The sequence below is a fragment of the Equus przewalskii genome, chromosome 2 (genome assembly GCF_037783145.1).
Source record: "Equus przewalskii isolate Varuska chromosome 2, EquPr2, whole genome shotgun sequence".
Classification (NCBI taxonomy): Eukaryota; Metazoa; Chordata; class Mammalia; order Perissodactyla; family Equidae; genus Equus; species Equus przewalskii.
The window spans coordinates 38,780,230-38,798,633 of NC_091832.1; the positions used below are offsets into that span (position 1 = coordinate 38,780,230).

Below are 18,404 nucleotides of genomic sequence, written 5' to 3' on the forward strand. Positions count from 1 at the left end.
ATGAATAGACAGCAGGCTAACAGCTAACTTTCAAGAATTTAAAATACTTTTTAAGCATGTTACAAACAAAACCAATGTTGAGATTTCCGAATTATCCCAGTGATGGTTGGGAAGACGATACAGAGCCCAGAAGAACATCACATGTAATCTGTTCACAAAACCTAACCCATAGAAAGCTTAGTGTAAAGAATACAGTGAGATAATCACTAGGAAGGAATGTGAAGGTCTCCGCAGACTTGAGCGACTGGGGAAGGCCTGCAAGGACCCCGAGCACGCTACTGCACACAGACAGGCAAAGGCAACAGGAGCAGGGTAGCTAGTTAACACTCTGAGGACTTCAGTTAGCCTGAGAACTGTTCACAGAGCCTTACACATATTGGCTGGTTTAATCTCCCCAACGACTGTATGTTTTAATTTTACTATTACCTCCATCTTTACAGATGAGAAAACTAAGCCAGAGAGAGTCTAAGTAACTTCTCATGGTCATACATCTAGAAGCCAAAATTTGCTTCCAAGGCAGTCTGCCCTACAGTTCGCACTCCTAAGCACGACACTATACCGCCTCATCAAAAGTAACAGCTGTCACTTATTCAGCTATTGTAATCACCTATACAATCAGTCATGATAACCCCATGAGGCCAATACTCGAACGATCTGTATCTTACAAATATAGAAACCGAGGCACAGGAAGGTGACGTGCCTAAGGTTATACAGCTGGTAAAGCCACAATGCCTTGCCTTGGGTCCCACAGCAAGCGAGCGTTTAGTCCAGCAGTCTGACTTCAGAGTTCACTCTCCCCAACATTACTCTCTCCTGCTTCTCACTGTTTCTCAGATTTGCTATCAGAGATGAACACGTCTTAGCCTGAAGTCTGAGGAAGGAATTGCAAAGCGTCCTAATATCTCCCTGGGCTTGCTCTCCCTTGGGACCTCATTTATACTCCTTGATTGTCTCATATTCGTCCCCTCACTGGTATTTCATCTCCACCAGGATTCTGCCTCGCTGATTCAACCAGACGTAAATCTCACTTTAAATAAATTTGAGAAAGAGAATGAATTCTTGAATCGAATTTTGAATCCAATTTCAAACTCCAGTGTAACAAAATTGTACAGTAATATCTACTAGAAAATCATGCTATTACAATTCAGCAGAAAGAAAATGAGAAAGAAAGTTGTAGAAGTTTTAAATGAGAAGTACCACAAAAAATATTTCCTATAGGGACTGGAAACAAGGACGTGGGTATATATGAGGTAAAGGGCAGCCCGACTGGCTAAAGATGAGAGGAAAAATAAGCAAAGGAATATTAAACAGCTATATGTTGCCTAAAGTTCCAGAAGGCCTAGTGCTACCACACAGGCAAAACTCAGGAGGCTGCAAAGCTGAGCATCTTAAATGCTTGCTCATAAAGAGTTTTCAACTCCATGAAGATAATATTTTTCACGGACTGTCCCCAGTCTATGACATTTTTCATGAAGTAAGTGAGCAAAGAGAAATTTGCCTTACAGCAATTTTAGTAAATATATCTATTCCAAAAAGCAACAATCATCTATCTTGAGAGCCTCAGGACTCCGCCTTGGAGAACATCTCTATGCATGATCAGTGTAGATCTGCCTCAGAGAGAACAAGAAAACGAGGGAGACGGACACAGGCTTGCTTGTTGCAGAAATGCAGCAACACTCAATGCTTCCTAACTTCCCTGAGGGTACTCAGTGACCTCTGACATCACCACAAACTCCAAAAAATGACTTTCCTCTCCTTTTCATCTCAACGATTAATGTCTCCAAATAAAAATTTGGCAGAAGAAAGAAACATGTTCTGTTTAATTTCCATTCTGAATGAGATTTAGGGAAAAGGAAAGCTAATCCAGAGCTGCATTTCACTGAAGACTAAGAACGTGTTTTCAGTTAACACAGAACCCCCATAGCTAGCGAGAGTTCCTTACAGTTGGATGAATCTGCCAGTCAGACAGTCCCTAATGCATCTGTATCTCAGGAGGGAAGTGGCTGCCACACGCTCAACTCCCCAGTATCTATAAAGATGCGGTATGTAATTACCTAACACGATCTTCACGCTTTAGTGCCCTTACGCACACGAAGCAGTGGCAATCGGATATTTAAAACACAGACCTTTCAATGTACTGATGAACTACTTTCAAATATAATCCTTTCAGGTCTACAAAGTCATTACTGTCAGTCTCGACTAAGGACAGCATTTGCGAAAATGCATGCAGAGTAACAGCAGAAATTGTAACACTCTTACCTTTAAAGTTTTATAGTAAATGGCCCTGTTGATTTCCAGAGGAAATAAATTTTGCTCCTCTCCTGAGCAAGCCCAATTCACATATCGCAGCCAGTTCCCCTTCTCTGGATCGGTGGCGTCAATGCACATCCATCCCAAATTTGGGTAATATACCTTGGGAGGGGGGAAAAAACACCTTTGTTAAAATAGGAGAATCTTAAACACGTTCCCATTTTCAACTTGTAAAACAATTCTTTTTCATTATATGCAAGTATTCTATACAGCATTTCACAAAAACAAAATAAGCAACAGAGAAAAGAAAAATAAAAGATGAAAACCGAGATCCAACACTGTAATCCTCATTAGTTATTTTTCTATTTGGGCTTGTCTGAGCAATTCTTTTCTGCTTAACTTAAAGAGTTATAGCAAATATGCTTAAGATCTCCAAATGCTTAGCAAATATGTACACAAGGACAAGTGACAACTCTATTCCCTAAAGTGTAACTTAGAGAGGAAGAGTGAGCTTGCAGCAGTACTTTCCACAGCACCCACTCCCCTGAGCTTTCTGGGTGGTTCTGCAAGTGGAGTGTGGGGTCCAGTCCTGCCGGGCGCACAGCTCAGCCAGTGCCTTTACTGCAGGGCTGACAGGACATTCCAGAAGTGAACACGCAGTGTGACCTCCACATGGCTGACAGGTATGATGCTTTGCAAACTCAGCTGACCCTGAAAACATTCTCTACCCAGAGCATCTGTCAGGACTAAGGTGCAATGGAACAGACTCTGGGAAATATCAGTGTCCTTCCAAAAAAAGACCAAAATCCCACCCCTCTTTCAGGAGTTAGATCACATCTGCTCTTGCGGGAACTTTCCCCAATCACCCAGCTCAGTCGGTTCCTCCTCCCAGACGCTTCCAGCACTGTAAAGAAAACCTATTAAGCAACTATTTTTAACTTTATCTTTGTATACACATACATTATATATGTTTTACTTCCCCAAAACTAGACTATAAAACACTTGATTAGGCACTGAAATAGAACTGCAGAATCAACTTATGACAGACCTGTCAAAAACGAAGCAAAAGAAAGGAGTCTTTGACTTTCTCTTTAGGAAGAAAGGGAAGAACCCCAATGCTTCCCTTTCTTCCCTGCACACACAGCCGAGACTCCCAGCACTCGCTTCTTCCTTTCTCTGCTTCCCACATCAAGCGCTCAGCTTCCCTGCAGCTTCCTCTGGAACAGAGCTCCCCCGTCTCCACTCTCCGCTCTCCTGGGCATACCTCCTTCTCCAGGCCTGCGGGTGCCAGTGGGCCGCAGCCCCCTTTCTGGGCACTAAGCACACTTTCTTCCTGTTGGGAGGCATGATGCTGCCTGCTTTCATGTTATCTCATCTAACCCTGTGCAGCAGGTTCGTTACTATCTGGTTTTTTTTTTTAACATGTGGAAATTGAAGATCAAAAGTTAAACAGCTTTCCTCAAATCACACACCTAATTAGTAGTAAAGATGGGCTTAGACCTAGATCTGCCTGACCTCTACTATCCCCGCCTTCCTAACCCATCCTAGTTAGGACCGCCAGTCCTTCTCTCCCCATGAGCACTCCAGCCATCCCCCCACCTGATTGTTCTTCATAGCACTTATGCTCTTTTAAAGCACGAGATCACCAGCTTGCTTACTTATTTTGTTTAATGACCACCTCTCCACATCAGAGTGTTAGCTCCATGAGAAGTCATTCGGGCCTTTTCATTCACTACAGTACCCCCGATACCTTGATCAGAGCCTGGCAGAGAGCAGGCTCTCAATAAATCACCATGGAATGAATGAAAGGATATCATTATACACGAATGTATAACTGCTGCTATGTGACAGTACCATGCCAGAAGGCGCTTTGCAGTCACTTTATTTAATCATGCTAAGCGCCAAGAAGAATATTTTCATTAGCTTGTGAGTATGCCGAGTGAATTTATTCAAAAATCGGTTGTTTACTAAAATACCTAATCTGTACCAGTCTAAAGAGAGGTCATCCATGTTGGATTATACTCCTTTTCAAACTCCTTGTCACACTCACTCTCAGCTCATACATACAGACACACTTTAACCAGCATACACCCTTGTAGGAATTCATTCTCATGAGAGAATTGGACGATAGTACCAAGATGTATGTACAAAGCTGTTCATGGCAGTGTGGTTTACCACAGACTGTTTCCAATTCATTGCTAAATGGAAAACACTACGGATCAGCTCACTATGAGAATCCCTGCATAGAGCGGAATACTAAGCAGACATTAAACAGTACTGTTGCATAAACATTTGAATTACATTGAAACTTTTATTTCCTGTCAGGCATTTCTGTGTTCCTTAAGAATTTTTCCAATAAACATACAGTATTTCTATAATTAGAAGAAAACAAATACAACCAGAAGTTGCAGAAATATATTTATCAGTATCAAACATAGTCGTAATACACTGATGATTGACTAGAGCCATTTACCAAAAGTGTGGCTGAGATGATACCATTTTTGTTTTAAACATAATTAAACATAGTAATATAAAAAGAGAAAAGTAATCTGAAACTAAATACGTGAAAATGTTAATAATGGTTTTCTCTGAGAAGTGGGTTATCGCAATTCTATTTTCTTTTTTCTGCTTATCTGAATTTTCTACCCTTTCTCCACTGATTTAGTATAAAAAGGAAGTGGGTGGAGAGAGCAAGTCGTCTTTTGAATGAAACCCCAGTTTGCAGGAAGGCAGCCGAGGTCTGCTGAAGGCTGCGTTGCATGACTCCCCTATCCTCTTCCCACCACCAGCAGCGTGCGCACACATTTTTTTTAAAGTATGTAGTTTTCTCATTTTTATTGAGAGTCTAACCTCATAACTAGGAACTGGGATGAAAATGTGTTTTTATACAATGCCTACCTTAATTGGTGAAACCTTGGTTTCCAATCAGAATTAAATTCGGTGACTAATGCACAGAACTTAATGTTCAAAATGTGACTGAATTTTGCTTAATGTAACTATAAATTACTAGACTGGAAAAGTGCCATAACACCATTAAGCCAGGGTGGTGGAAAGACAGTGGAGAGCCAACTACACAGAACCCCTTCCTTCCAAAGGCAATGCAGAGGCAGGTAAAACTCACCCACCTCGGCTCCAACTCGGCCAGTGATACGTAACAAATCTATTTCCACATCGTCATCATGACCAAGAAATACTCGCTGACTCGATCCCAAGGAGAAATATTTCCACATAACCAAAAATTTGTTCTGATCCAAGCTATAAACAGTCCCTTTTAACAAAGCAAGGGTACCTGACTATGCACTATTATAAACAATTTTTACACGTGAACTTTGTAGTGGGAATTCCCCATTTGGAGACAGGGAACTGAAGGAAGAGAAGCACCTCTACGCCAAGCACTGGGCCGGATGCTTCGCGCGCTATTTCACTCAAGCTTCACAAGAACCCTGTGAAACACTATTAATCCCCCTTTATGAATGACGACACTAGGGGAGGCTGGTAATTTACCAGAATACTGAAGTCACTAAAAGTCAGAGCCGGGATTCAAACCTGGTCCCGCGTTTACTCCTCCACTTCTATTTTTCCTCTTTCCAAAGCCCTCCTCCCATCCTCAGCCTCGCCTAGTCATCCAGCCTGACCTCCTTTCTGCCCCCCCACTAAACAGAGACTGGGCGTTAACTCGCTGTCAAACAACGTAATTTTCATACCACCCAATTTCCATTCCATTTAATCCAGTCATTTTCAAATAGTCATAAAATAATCCACATTCGAATTTTAGCACACACTCCAATTCAAAAAACACTCAAAATTAAATCCTCATGACATATAGAGAAAGGTCTGCAAAAAGCAAACCTAACTGTTAGACACAGTTACCTCAGGGGTTGGGGTTGAGGGTTTTACCTTATTCCCTCCTTATCGTTTCCTCGTTAAACTGTACATGTATTCATCCAGATCTGTAAATTTGCAAAGATTCTCAGTCAATTGATGCAAACGTCCCATCATGAGAGTCCTCGACTGTCCGCCTATGAGGTCCTTACCCACTCTCCACTCGCAGTAACCATGCGCTTCGGCAGAATCACTCCCCGGAATGAAGACACCTGCGCGCCCGAGCTAAGTCTGATTCGTCCAACCTGGCCCCCACAGGGAGAGGCTACGGTAAGAAAGCCACGCCGGCGGCGGGTCTCTGGACTCCCCCCAACAGCATGCAACCTAGAGCTCGAACACACTAATGACGGAGACGGAACCTCTCCTGGAGGGCCGAGCTCCACACCAGGGTCTCCAGTTTGCCATAGTGCCTGAGGCTCCTTTTGTCCTTATTTCTCCGGGGATCTAGCCTGTCGTATTTTCCAACACTATGATCTATACACCGTTTCTCACGTTCCCTGTCTGTTGTTGGAAGACAGAAAATATCTAATTCTATTTCCATTTGTTTAGACTGACAAAGGAGTGCAGGGGACAAAGAAGGTTAACATCCCCACGAGCTCAACTTGCACGGCATCTCCCCGCAGAGAGCATCCATAAGTGAACAATAACTCAGACAGCTTTCAGAAGCCAATGCCAGGACTTCCCCCTAAACAGTATTCTAGTTTTTTGGTTCAAAATATAGGCCATACTCGCTAACATTAGAAGAGAAAGAAACTCTAAGCAAAAGTGAAGATTGGTACTCTTTTAAAAAGTACCCCCCCAAAAAATGTTTTTATCCTCTATACGATCATTCAAGTGCTTTTCTTTTTTTTTTTTTCTGCTTTATCTCCCCAAACCCCCCTGTACACAGTTGTATATCTTAGTTGCAGGTCCCTCCAGTTGTGGGATGTGGGATGCTGCCTCAACGTGGCCCGACAAGCGGCGCCACATCTGTGCCCAGGATGCGAACCCTGGGCCACCACAGCAGAGGGCGTGAACTTAACCACTCGGCCACGGAGCCGGCCCCTCAAGTGCTTTTCTTTGATGTTTAGGCTCAGCTAATATTTACTGAGCCAGAGTAATCTATATCAAGTAATTTCATAGACATCATCTCATTTGTAGTCGAACAAATCTGTGAGGAGCTTGTTATCCTCATTTAAAAGTGAAGACCAAGAAAAAGAGGATAACCTTGTTGTGGTATAAGAGCATTTCAACGAAAACATTTAATACACATTCTATCTTTCCAAGTCATAAAGAATTTTATTAACACTGCTACCTAGAAAATACTATACCTTCCTGGTGTGTTCACATCCCCGTTTTGAATGACAGAATCAGATCCCTGGAGGGCTTCTTAAGGACCAGAAAACGGCCACCCCACCATACCCACACACAGAAATCTATCTCCACTCCTCAGATTGTTTTAGAAAACCAGGGGCTTCTTTTTAAGAGCCATTCAAATGCATCACTGTATCTGAAACATTCTGAAAATTCTAGAATAAGGGGAAAAAAGACCATCTAACAGGTGGTGGCACATTCTACTACAATAAGCCAATTTGTAGCGATTCTAAAACATAAATTTAAAAACTAAACTGCTGGGCCTCGCAAGCCTGCAAAGCCCAGTCTCACAGCCATCATTACCAAAGCCCTGCACTGATCCTTAACTCCCTCCCTTTGTGGGTTTTTTTTTTTTTTTTTTTGGTGAGGAAGAGTGGCCCTGAGCTAACATATGTGCCAATCTTCCCCTATTTTGTATGTGAGATGCTGCTACAGCATAGCTTAATGAGTAATGTGAGGTCCATGCCTGGGACCCAAACCCGTGAACCCAGGGCCACTGAAGCAGAGCATGTGAACTTAACTACTATGCCATTGGGTTGGCCCCTTGAACCCCTTTTTTGAAATTACTTCAAGTTTCACACCTACAACTACACGAATGTTTCTGGAAACTCTCCCAACAATGGATGCTCAATAAACGTTGACAGGTTTGCATTAGGCCCCCAATCAAAAGCCAGTGATGAACAAAATAACTTCTCTTAAATCAGAAATTCTAACTCTGGACCATGGATATTTAGAAATTCCATATAACTCTAGAAATCATATGCAAAGTTTTGTGTATATATGTGCATTTGTATTTCTAGGGAGATTTTCAAAAGTTCCCACAACACAGAAAAAAGTAAGAATCCCGGCTCTGTGAGTGGTAAGAGCACTGAACAGGTAGCCAAGAGCCTAGGGCTCGGGACCTGAGTCCAGGACCACCAGCTGTAAGACACCAAGCAAGCCACTTCCCACTCAGATTTCTCATCTGTGCAAAGACTGAGGGCACTTCTAGTATTCCTTCATTCCACAAACAAAAATCCCCACAGAGCATGGCGTAGTCTATACACTACTACAAATGCTATATGCCAAGCTTGGTGCTCCAGGACTTAGGGTGGTGCCCAACACATGGTAAAAGCTTAACAAATAGGGGTTAAGTGACTGAATAAATAAACTCGCAAAGAGAATTTGTTTTTGCTCCAGACCAAGCTGCCTATTTGAGTCCAAGTGAACTTATTCAGGAAGATCGCTTAATTCTCAGGACTTCTACATCCTCAACTGTCCCCAGGTTCCTGAGAGAAGAAGAGCAGGACTGGCCTCGCCATTCTATGACAAGCAGCTCTACAGCCAGCCCCCTTTTAACTTCCAAGTTCAAAACCTTTGCACTGCTGTTAACCACACAGCTTCGCAGCAAACCTAAGACAGCAGACGTCACCACACTCTCTCCTACTGCCTCCCCTCTCCACACACTGGGACCAGGGCTCAGCCAACTTATTCTGTAAAGGCCAGACAACAAACATTTTCAGTTTTGCTGGCCATATGGTCTCTGTTGCAACTCTGCTCAACTCTGCCACTGCAGGGCAGCGGCCACAGACAATATGGAAGTGAATGAGCATTGCTGTGCTACAATAAAACTTTGCTCATGCACTGAAATGTGAATTCCACATAATTTTCATGTGTCACAAAACATTACATGTTTTGTTTAAACCACTTAAAAATGTAAAACCGCTCTTAGCTGCAGGGCTTTGAAAGGCAGGCGGCAAGCTGGATGTGCCCTGTGATGTGGGTCTTTCCCTCCGGCACCACCTTGAGGTCTGGGTTAGCAGTTGGGAAAGAGCAGTAAGAGCTGAGAAGTAGTTCCTGGAAAATGATTCTGTAAACTCAGCTGGTTGACTTCTCTACTCGCTCTTTTCCTCTTGCCTCCATTTTTAACTTAGAAGTAATTTGAAATGAGAAGAATTGAGATAGCAAGGACTATGAAACTCACTTGTCAATATGTAATCATAACAGTGCTGACTGATAAAAAGTTTGTTTTCACTTCTTAAAAAATTATGTTACAGAGACGGTGTCAAGATGGCAGCGTAGGCAGACTCTGAACTCACCTCCTCCCATGGACACGACAAATTTACAACTACTCTGGGAACAATTACCCCTGAGAGGGAACTGAAAACTGGATAAAAAGAACCCCCACAATAAGGGACGGTGATGACTGAGGTGGAAGAGGCAGAAATTCCTTTCTGGAGAGAAAAAAGCCGTCTCCAAGCTGTGGTGCCTCCCAGGCGGCCGGGAGCAACCCTAAGGTACGCAGCCTTGCCTGGAGGAGGGGGGGAGCATTATCAGGTAAGCAGCTCTTAGACTCAGGACAAGAGAGACAAGGGTCATATTATCTGGCTTTGCTGGCTACTAACCACAATGGGGAATACCCCCAGAAAAGCTATGAGACATAAGGGAAAAAACGCCTCCTCTTAAAGGGCCCAATGCACAAATTCACCCATTTTGGAAAGCAACCTAAAATCAGCAGAAAGAAAGGTGCACAGTCCTTTGGTGACAAGAGACTCACTTGATAGGCTCTGTGCACATCTCGGTGAGAGGCAAGACCTCTCCAGGAACTGAGAATTGGCAGCAGCCATCACTGTGGCCTAGTACAGGCGTGCTGACACAGACACAGGCAGACACCATGGGAGTTCTTCCCCTGGCCTGTTAGCGGAAGGGGTATGCCCCACCCATTAAAGCACCAATTTAATCCAGCTCAGGAAGGGCAGACAGACCAACCTAGGGACCGACCCCCCAACAGCAAGCCCTCAGGCAACTTGTGGGCCCACATAGGTGGGGAGCAGGGAAACTGCAGCCAGGTGAGTGGGTCAGCCTCTGTGGAGCAGGAAGTACATGACGGGCGGGCCTGCTTTGTTGGAATGTGCAGGGCCTCTACAGTGGGCTGACTGGGTCCACTTCAGGGGGTCGGGGCATGCACATAGAGCAGGAAAGTGTTGACAGGATGTGTGGCCCTGTGGTCAGGGGGGGCTTGTCAGCTGCAGCAGACTTGAGCTTCTCAAACAGCCACACACGGGATCGGACCCAGCCTTCCAATGCCTGAAACAATTGGGTGCGCCCATGTCTGGGCCTGGCCTCACTCAGCTGCAATCCTGAGAGAGCTGACAACACTCTTGCAGGCCAGAAGCCTATAGTAATTATAAGGCCGTGAGCCAAGCAACCAGCCATGCTGGGGGCCCACTCACTTACCAGAAAAACTGCAAAAGGAATGTGTTATTAGGCCTTGCAGCCAACTGTGCTGGGACTCCCCACATCCAACAAAGTGACTGAAGGGTCCACAGCAGCCACACACAGCTGAGCATTACAACCAGCCGGCAAGGGAGACAGCCTGGCTTCCCCAATCACCTACAACAAGAGAAGGACACACGTAGCCCACACAGGGGACACTCCTGGAACATTTGGAACTGATGAGAAGTGGGAAGCACACTTCTTGACCTCATAAGGCATCTCTTACATAAGGTCACCTCTCCAAAATCAGGAGACAAAGCTGACCTACCTAATACATAGATATAAGCACAGAGAAAAAAGCAAAATGAAGAAACAAAAGAATATGTTCCAAGTAAGGGAATAGGACAAGACCCCAGGAAAAGAACTAAACGAAACAGAGATAAACAATCTACCTGACAAAGAGTACGAACTAAGACTCATAAGGATGCTCACTGATCTTTGGAGAAGAATGGACGAACTCAGTGAGAACTTCAGCAAAGAATTGGAAAATATAAAAAAGAACCAATCAGAAATAAAGAATACTGGAAATGAAAAATTCACTGGAGGGACTCAAAAGCAGAATAGATGATAGAGAAGAATGGATCAGTGAGCTGGAGGAAAGTCTAGAGGAACTCACCCAAGCTGAACAGATAACAGAAAAGGAGGATAATCTAAGGTACCTCTGGGACAACATCAAGCACGCTAACATCCATAATATAGGTGTCAGAGAAGGAGAAGAGAGACAAAGGGGCAGAGAATCTATTCGAAGAAATTATCACTGAAAACTTTCCTAACCTAAGGAAAGAAACAGACATCCAGGTATAGGAAGCACAGAGAGCACCAAACAAGATAAACCCACAGAGGCCCACATCAAGACACATTATAATTAAAATACCAAGAATTAAAGATAAAGACAGAATCCTAAAAGCTGCAAGAGAAAGGCAACAAGTTACATACAAAGGAAACCCCATAAGGCTATCAGCTGACTTCTCAGCAGAAAGCTTACAGGCTAGACGGGAGTGGCATGATATATTTAAAGCATTGAAAGGAAAAAACCTACAGCCAAGAATACTCAACCCAGCAAGGTTATCATTCCAGAATGGAAGGAGAGATAAAGAGTTTCCCAGATGAGCAAAAACTAAAGGAGTTTATCACCAAGAAACCAGTTTCACAAGAAATGCTAAAGGACTTATTTAAGTGGGGAAGAGAAGACCAAAAACAGGAATAAGAAAATTATCAAAAAACGAAAGCAATGAATCACTGGTAAAGGCAAAGATACAGTAAAGGTAGCAAATGAACCACCTATGAAGCTAATATGAAGGTGAAATGACAAAAGTACTAAAATTATCTATTTCCATAACAGAGAAACAGACACACACACAAAGAGGTTAGATACAATATCAAAAACATAAAATGTGGGAGGAGGGGAGTAAGAGTAGAGCTTTTAGCAAGAGGTCAAACTAAAGAAACCATCAACTACAGACTGCTATTTTCGTAAGTTATTATATATGAATCTTATGGTAATCACAAACCAGAAACCTGTTAAAAAATACACAGAAAAATTAAGAGAAAGGAATCCAAACATAATACTAAAGAAAGCCATAAAACCACAAGGGAAAAGAGCAAGAGAAGAAGAAAGGAACAGAGAGGAACTACTAAAACACCCAGAAAAAAAGTAACAAAATGGCAGTAAGTACATTTTTATCAATAGCTACTTTAAATGTCAATGGACTAAATGTTCCAATCAAAAGCCATAGGGTGGCTCACTGGATAAAAAAACAAGACCCATATCTATGCTGCATACAAGGGACACATTTCAGACCTAAAGACACTCACAAACTGAAAGTGAGAGATGGAAGAAGATACTCCATGCAAACGACAATGAAAAGAAAGCTGGGGCAGCAATCCTTATATCAGGCAAAACAAACTTTAAAACAAAAACTGTAACAAGAGACAAAGAAAGGCACTACATAATGATAAAAGGAACAATCCAACAAGAGGAGATAACACTTGTAAATATCTATGCACCCAACACAGACACACCCAAGTACACAAAGCAATTATTAACAGATATAAAAGGAGAAATAGACAGTAACACAATAATAGTAGGGGACTTTAACACTCTACTTACACCAATGGATAGATCATCCAAACAGAATTAAGGAAACACTGGCCATAAATGACACATTAGACCAGATGGACTTAGTAGGTATATACAGAACATTCCATCCAAAAACCATAGAATACACATTCTTTTCAAATGCACATGGAACATTCTCCAGGATAGATCACTTATTAGGCCACAAACCAAATCCCAATAAATGTAAGAAGATCAAAATAATATCAAGCATCTTTTCTGACCACAATGGTATGAAACTAGAAATCACCTACAGGAAGAATATTGGAAACGTCACAAATATGTGGAGATTAAGCAAAATGCTACTAAACAACAATGGGGTCGATGAAGAAATGAAAAGAGAAATCAAAAAATACCTGGAGACAAATGAAAATGAAAATACGACATGCCAAAATTTATGGGATACAGCAAAAGCAGTTCTAAGAGGGAAATTTATAGCAATACAGGCCTACCTCAACAAACAAGAAAAATCTCAAATAAACAAGCTAACAGTACACCTAAAGGAACTGGAAAAAGAAGAACAAACAAAGCTCAAAATCAGTAGAAGGAAATCAGAGCAGAAATATATGAAATAGAGACTAAAAAAACTATAGAAAAAAATCAATGAAACCAAGAGCTGGTTCTTTGAAAAGAAAAACAAAATTGACAAGCCCTTAGCTAGACGTACCAAGTAAAAAGAGAGAATATTCAAATAAAATCAGAAATGAAGAGGAGAAATTACAGACACCTCAGAAATACAAAAGATTCTAAGAGAACAGAATACTACAAAAAGCTATGCACCAAGAAACTGGATAATCTAGAAGGAACGGATGAATTCTGAGACTCACACAACCTTCCAGAACTGAATCAAGAAGAAATAGAGAATTTGAATAAACCAATCACCAGTAAGAAGATGAAAACAGTAATCAAAAACTTCCCAAAAAATAAAAGTCCATGACCAGACAGCTTCCCTGATGAATTCTAGCAAACATTCAAAGAAGACTTAATACCTATCCTTCTTAAACTCTTCCAAAAAATTGAAGAGGAGGGGAAGCTTCCTAACTCATTCTACAAAGCCAAAATTACCCTGATAGCAAAACCAGACAAGGGCCACAGAAAAAAAGAAAATTACAGGCCAATATCACTGAAAAACATTGATGGAAAAATCCTCAACAAAATACTGGCAAATTGAATAGAACACATTAAAAAGATCACACACCATGATGAAGTGGGATTTATTCCAGGGATACAGGGATGGTTCAACATCAATCAATGTGATAGACCACATTAACAAAATGAAGAATAAAAATCACATGATCATCTCAATAGATCCAGAGGAAGCACCTGATAAGATACAGCACCCTTTATGATAAAAATTCTGAATAAAATGGGTGTAGAAGGAAAGTACCTCAACATAATAAAGACCATATATGACAAACCCACAGCTAATATCATTCTCAACAGAGAAAAACTGAAAGTTGTCCCTCTAAGAACAGGAACCAGACAAGGATGCCCACTGTCACCACTCTTATTTAACATAGTATTAGAAGTCCTAACCAGAGCAATCAGGCAAGAAAAAGAAATAAAAAGGACCCAAATTGGAAAGGAAGAAGTTAAACTGTCACTATTTGCAGATGACATAATTTTATATGACAAAATTTTATAATTTTATATAACCTTTGAGAAATAAGTATAAATAATAAATGAATACAGTAAAGTTGCAGGATACAAAATCAACATACAAAAATCAGTTGCATTTCTACACACTAACAACAAAGTAGCAGAAACAGAAATTAAGAATACAATCCCATTTACAAATGCCACAAAAAAAGTAAAATACCTAGGAAAAAATTTACCCAAAGAGGTGAAAGATCTGTACACTGAAAACTATAAACATTGTTGAAAGAAACTGAAGAAGACACAAAGAAATGGAAACATATTCCATGCTCTTGGATTGGAAGAATTAACATAGTTAAAATGTCCATACTTCCTAAAGCAATCTAAGGATTCAATGCAATCTCTATCAAAGTTCCAACAACAGTTTTCACAGAAATAGAACAAAGAATCCTAAAAGTCATATGGAACAACAAAAGACCCCGAATAGCCAAAGGAATCCCAGGAAAAAAGAACAAAGCTGAGGTATCACACTCCCCAATTTCAAAATATACTACAAAGCTCTAGTAACCAAAACAGCATGGTACTGGCACAAAAACAGACACACAGATCAATGGAACAGAATCAAGATCCCAGAAACAAACCCACACATCTATGGACAGCTAATTTTCAACCAAGGAGCCAAGAACATACAACAGAGAAAGGAAAGTCTCTTCAATAAATGGTGTCAGGAAAACTGGACAGCCACATGCAAAAGAATGAAAGTAGACCATTATCTTACACCATACACAAAAACTAACTCAAAATGGATTTAAGACCTGAAACCATGAAACTTCTACAAGAAAATATAGGCAGTACGCTCTTTGACATCAGTTCTAGCAGCATATTTTCAAGTACCATGTCTGACAGGGCAAAGGAAACAATAGAAAAAATAAATAAATGAGACTACATCAAACTAAAAAACTTCTGCACAGCAAAGGAAACCATCAACAAAACAAAAAGACAACCTAACAACTGGGAGAAGATATCTGCAAACCACATATCTGATAAGGGTTTAATATCCAAAATACATGAAGAACTCATACATTTCAACAACAAAAAAACCAACAACCCAATTAAAAAATGGGCAAAAGATCTGAACAGACATTTCTCCAAAGATATACAGATGGCCAACAGGCACATGAAAAGATGCTCAACATCACTAATCATTAGGGAAATTCAAATCAAAATTACAATGCGATATCATACCTCACGCCCTTCAGAATGGCTATAATTAACAAGACAGGAAACAAAAAGTGTTGGAAAGGATGTGGAAAGAAGGGAACCCTCATACACTGCTGGTGGGAGTGCAAACTGGTGCAGCCACTATGGAAAACAGTATGGACATTTCTCAAAAAATTAAGAAGAGAACTACCATATGATCCAGCTATTCCACTGCATAGTATTTATCCAAAGAACATAAACACATGAATGCATAAAGATATATGTGCCCCTGTGTTCACTGCAGCATTATTCAAAATAGCCAAGACTTGGAAGCACCGTAGGTGGCCACCAAGGGACAAATGGATAAAGAAGATGTGGTGTACATATACACTGGAATACTATTCAGCCATAAAAAAATGATGAAATCTGGCCATTTATGACAACATGGATGGACCTTGAGGGTATTATGCTAAGCGAAATAAGTCAGAGGGAGAAAGCCAAATACTGTATGATCTCACTCATAAACAGAAGATAAACAGAAGATAAAAACAACAACAAATGAACACACAGAGACAGAGACTGGACCGGGGGTTACCAGAAGGGACGGGGAGAGGGAGGAGAGCAAAAGGGGTGACTGGACACATGTACGGTGATGGATTGTAATTATAGTCTTCGGGTGGTGAACATGATGCAATCTAGACAGAAATCGAAATATAATGATATACACCTGAAATTTATAGAATGTTATAAACCAGTGTTACTGCAATAAAAATAATTAAATTAAAAAATTACATTAAAGTCTTCCCATTCTACAGAAATAATTTTTCTATCGATTTTAGTTGAAATGCAATTTTACTTCTTCCCTCCTATCCTCTTGACTCAAAATTCGTTGCCTGAATGAATAACATGCAAATAGAAGCAGTAAACTACAGTTTTCATCTATAAGAATGAGGAGGAAAAAATCTTAAAAGATTAACAATATTGGGTTTTAAAAAGATAGGAAGAGGGGCCTGCCCAGTGGCCTAGTGGCTAAGTTTGCACATTCCACTGTGGTGGCCAGGGGTTTGCAAGATCAGATCCCAGGCACGGACCTAGCACCACTCGTCAAGCCACACTGTGACAGTATCCTACTCAAACAGAGGAAGACTGGCACAGATGTTAGCTCAGGGCCAATCTTCCTCACAAAAAAAATTAAAAAATAAATAAAAAGATGGGAAGAAATATGTACTCTTCATGGCTATGTAAATTAGGATAATCCTTCTGGAGGTCTGTCAGGCAAAATTTCCCAAAGATTAAAATGTATATAACTTTTGACTTTATAATTATACTTGCAGGAATTTATCTTCAGAAGATAACCAGACAGGTCAGCAAATATAGATATAAAGAGAGTTTCATACTTCGAAGTATTGTCAATATCATGAAAAGATCAAAACTATTTAAATAGCCAACTGGTTAAATAGTGGAAGAAAACAATGAGATTCCAGGAAGCCATAAGAAATAAAGATGTAGGTAAGTATATGACACAGATATATCCACCACATGTTGAAAGAAAAAAGCACGTTACAAACCTGCATGTACGTTTGATCTCAACTGCAGGAAATGTCTATATATGGTGTTTGTATATGTACCAGTGTGTATGAAAGACGGAAGAAAAACGAGAGGTAGAGTTAACAGAATGTTCACCAAGATATTCACAGATGACTTTTACTTTGTTTATAGTTTTCTGTATTGTTTACATTAATTTGCAATGAGCATGTAAGACTTCTTAGAATGTACACCACCAAGAGTGAACCATAATGTAAACTACGGACTTTAAGTGATAATGATGTGTGCAGGTTCGCCGATTTTAACAAATGGACCACTCTGGTGCGCGATGTTAACAGTGGGAAAAGCTGTGTGTTTAGAGGGGTTGGGGGTCTATAAGAACTCTGCACTTTCTATTCAATTTGCTGTGAACCTAAAACTGCTCTAAAAAATAAACTCTATTTTTTTAAAAGACTTATTAAAATATCTTGTATGCAAACAATTTAAAAGTTCTGTTCATCAGAAGCAATCTGAGCCTTAGAAGTGAATGCGAAAGGCTTTCATCAGCAGTGGTTTTAGAACACTGCAGACTGCTCAGTTTGTGGCGGGGCAGTCGAGGGAAGCAGTACACGAAGTCCAGCGTTTCAGGTGGCTAGCAGTTTCCACCAGAAACTGATCAAAGAGCGCTCTCCTCTTCTGAGAGCCTGACTGGCTTGTGCATTCACTCTGAGGATACTCTAATTTTTCTCTCCTGTTATTTCTGATCGAACAGAATGTTTTCAGTGAAAGCTTAGAGGACTTAAGACTGCATTAGATAATCAAGGGCTCAAAAAAAGCAATTTAACACTTTGTCCTGGATTAACTTTAAAATGGGAGTTCTAGCTGGGGCAAAACTCCGGGCTGCTAAAAGATAAGCTGGTCTTAAGGGGCTTTAATGGAAGAGCAAATGCCACGATGAGATCTTAATGATAAGCAGTTTCTGTTACATTAATAAGAGGCATTCTGATGCAAGTCTGAGGATAAGACCAAGGTTGGAATAAATTAATGGGGTAATATTACATTTTACCTGAAATTTTATTTTCTTCTTTATAAGAAATAAGTACATTATAATTTAGTTTTCCTATACTTTGCCAAATGCACACTTCTACATATAAAAGTCATATATAACTTTGTTTTAACATAGCAAAAGGCTTAAAAGCTTCTGTGCGGAATATGTACTTCACAGTCG

The 18,404-nt window shown here is 40.7% G+C and overlaps 1 protein-coding gene across 15 annotated transcripts in view; it reads right to left on the reverse strand.

The window, feature by feature from the left end:
- The window catches only part of PRDM2 (PR/SET domain 2), a 127,065-nt gene that overhangs the window by 75,037 nt on the left and 33,624 nt on the right, over window positions 1-18,404 (reverse strand). For 14 of the 15 annotated variants that reach the window (XM_070602870.1, XM_070602839.1, XM_070602930.1 and 11 more), the window contains one exon: window positions 2,260-2,412. In XM_070602870.1, coding sequence (XP_070458971.1) covers window positions 2,260-2,412 — 153 coding nt within the window. Of the gene's footprint in view, window positions 1-2,259; window positions 2,413-18,404 lie in introns of those variants that run through there. The other variant, XM_070602938.1, reaches the window with a different exon arrangement.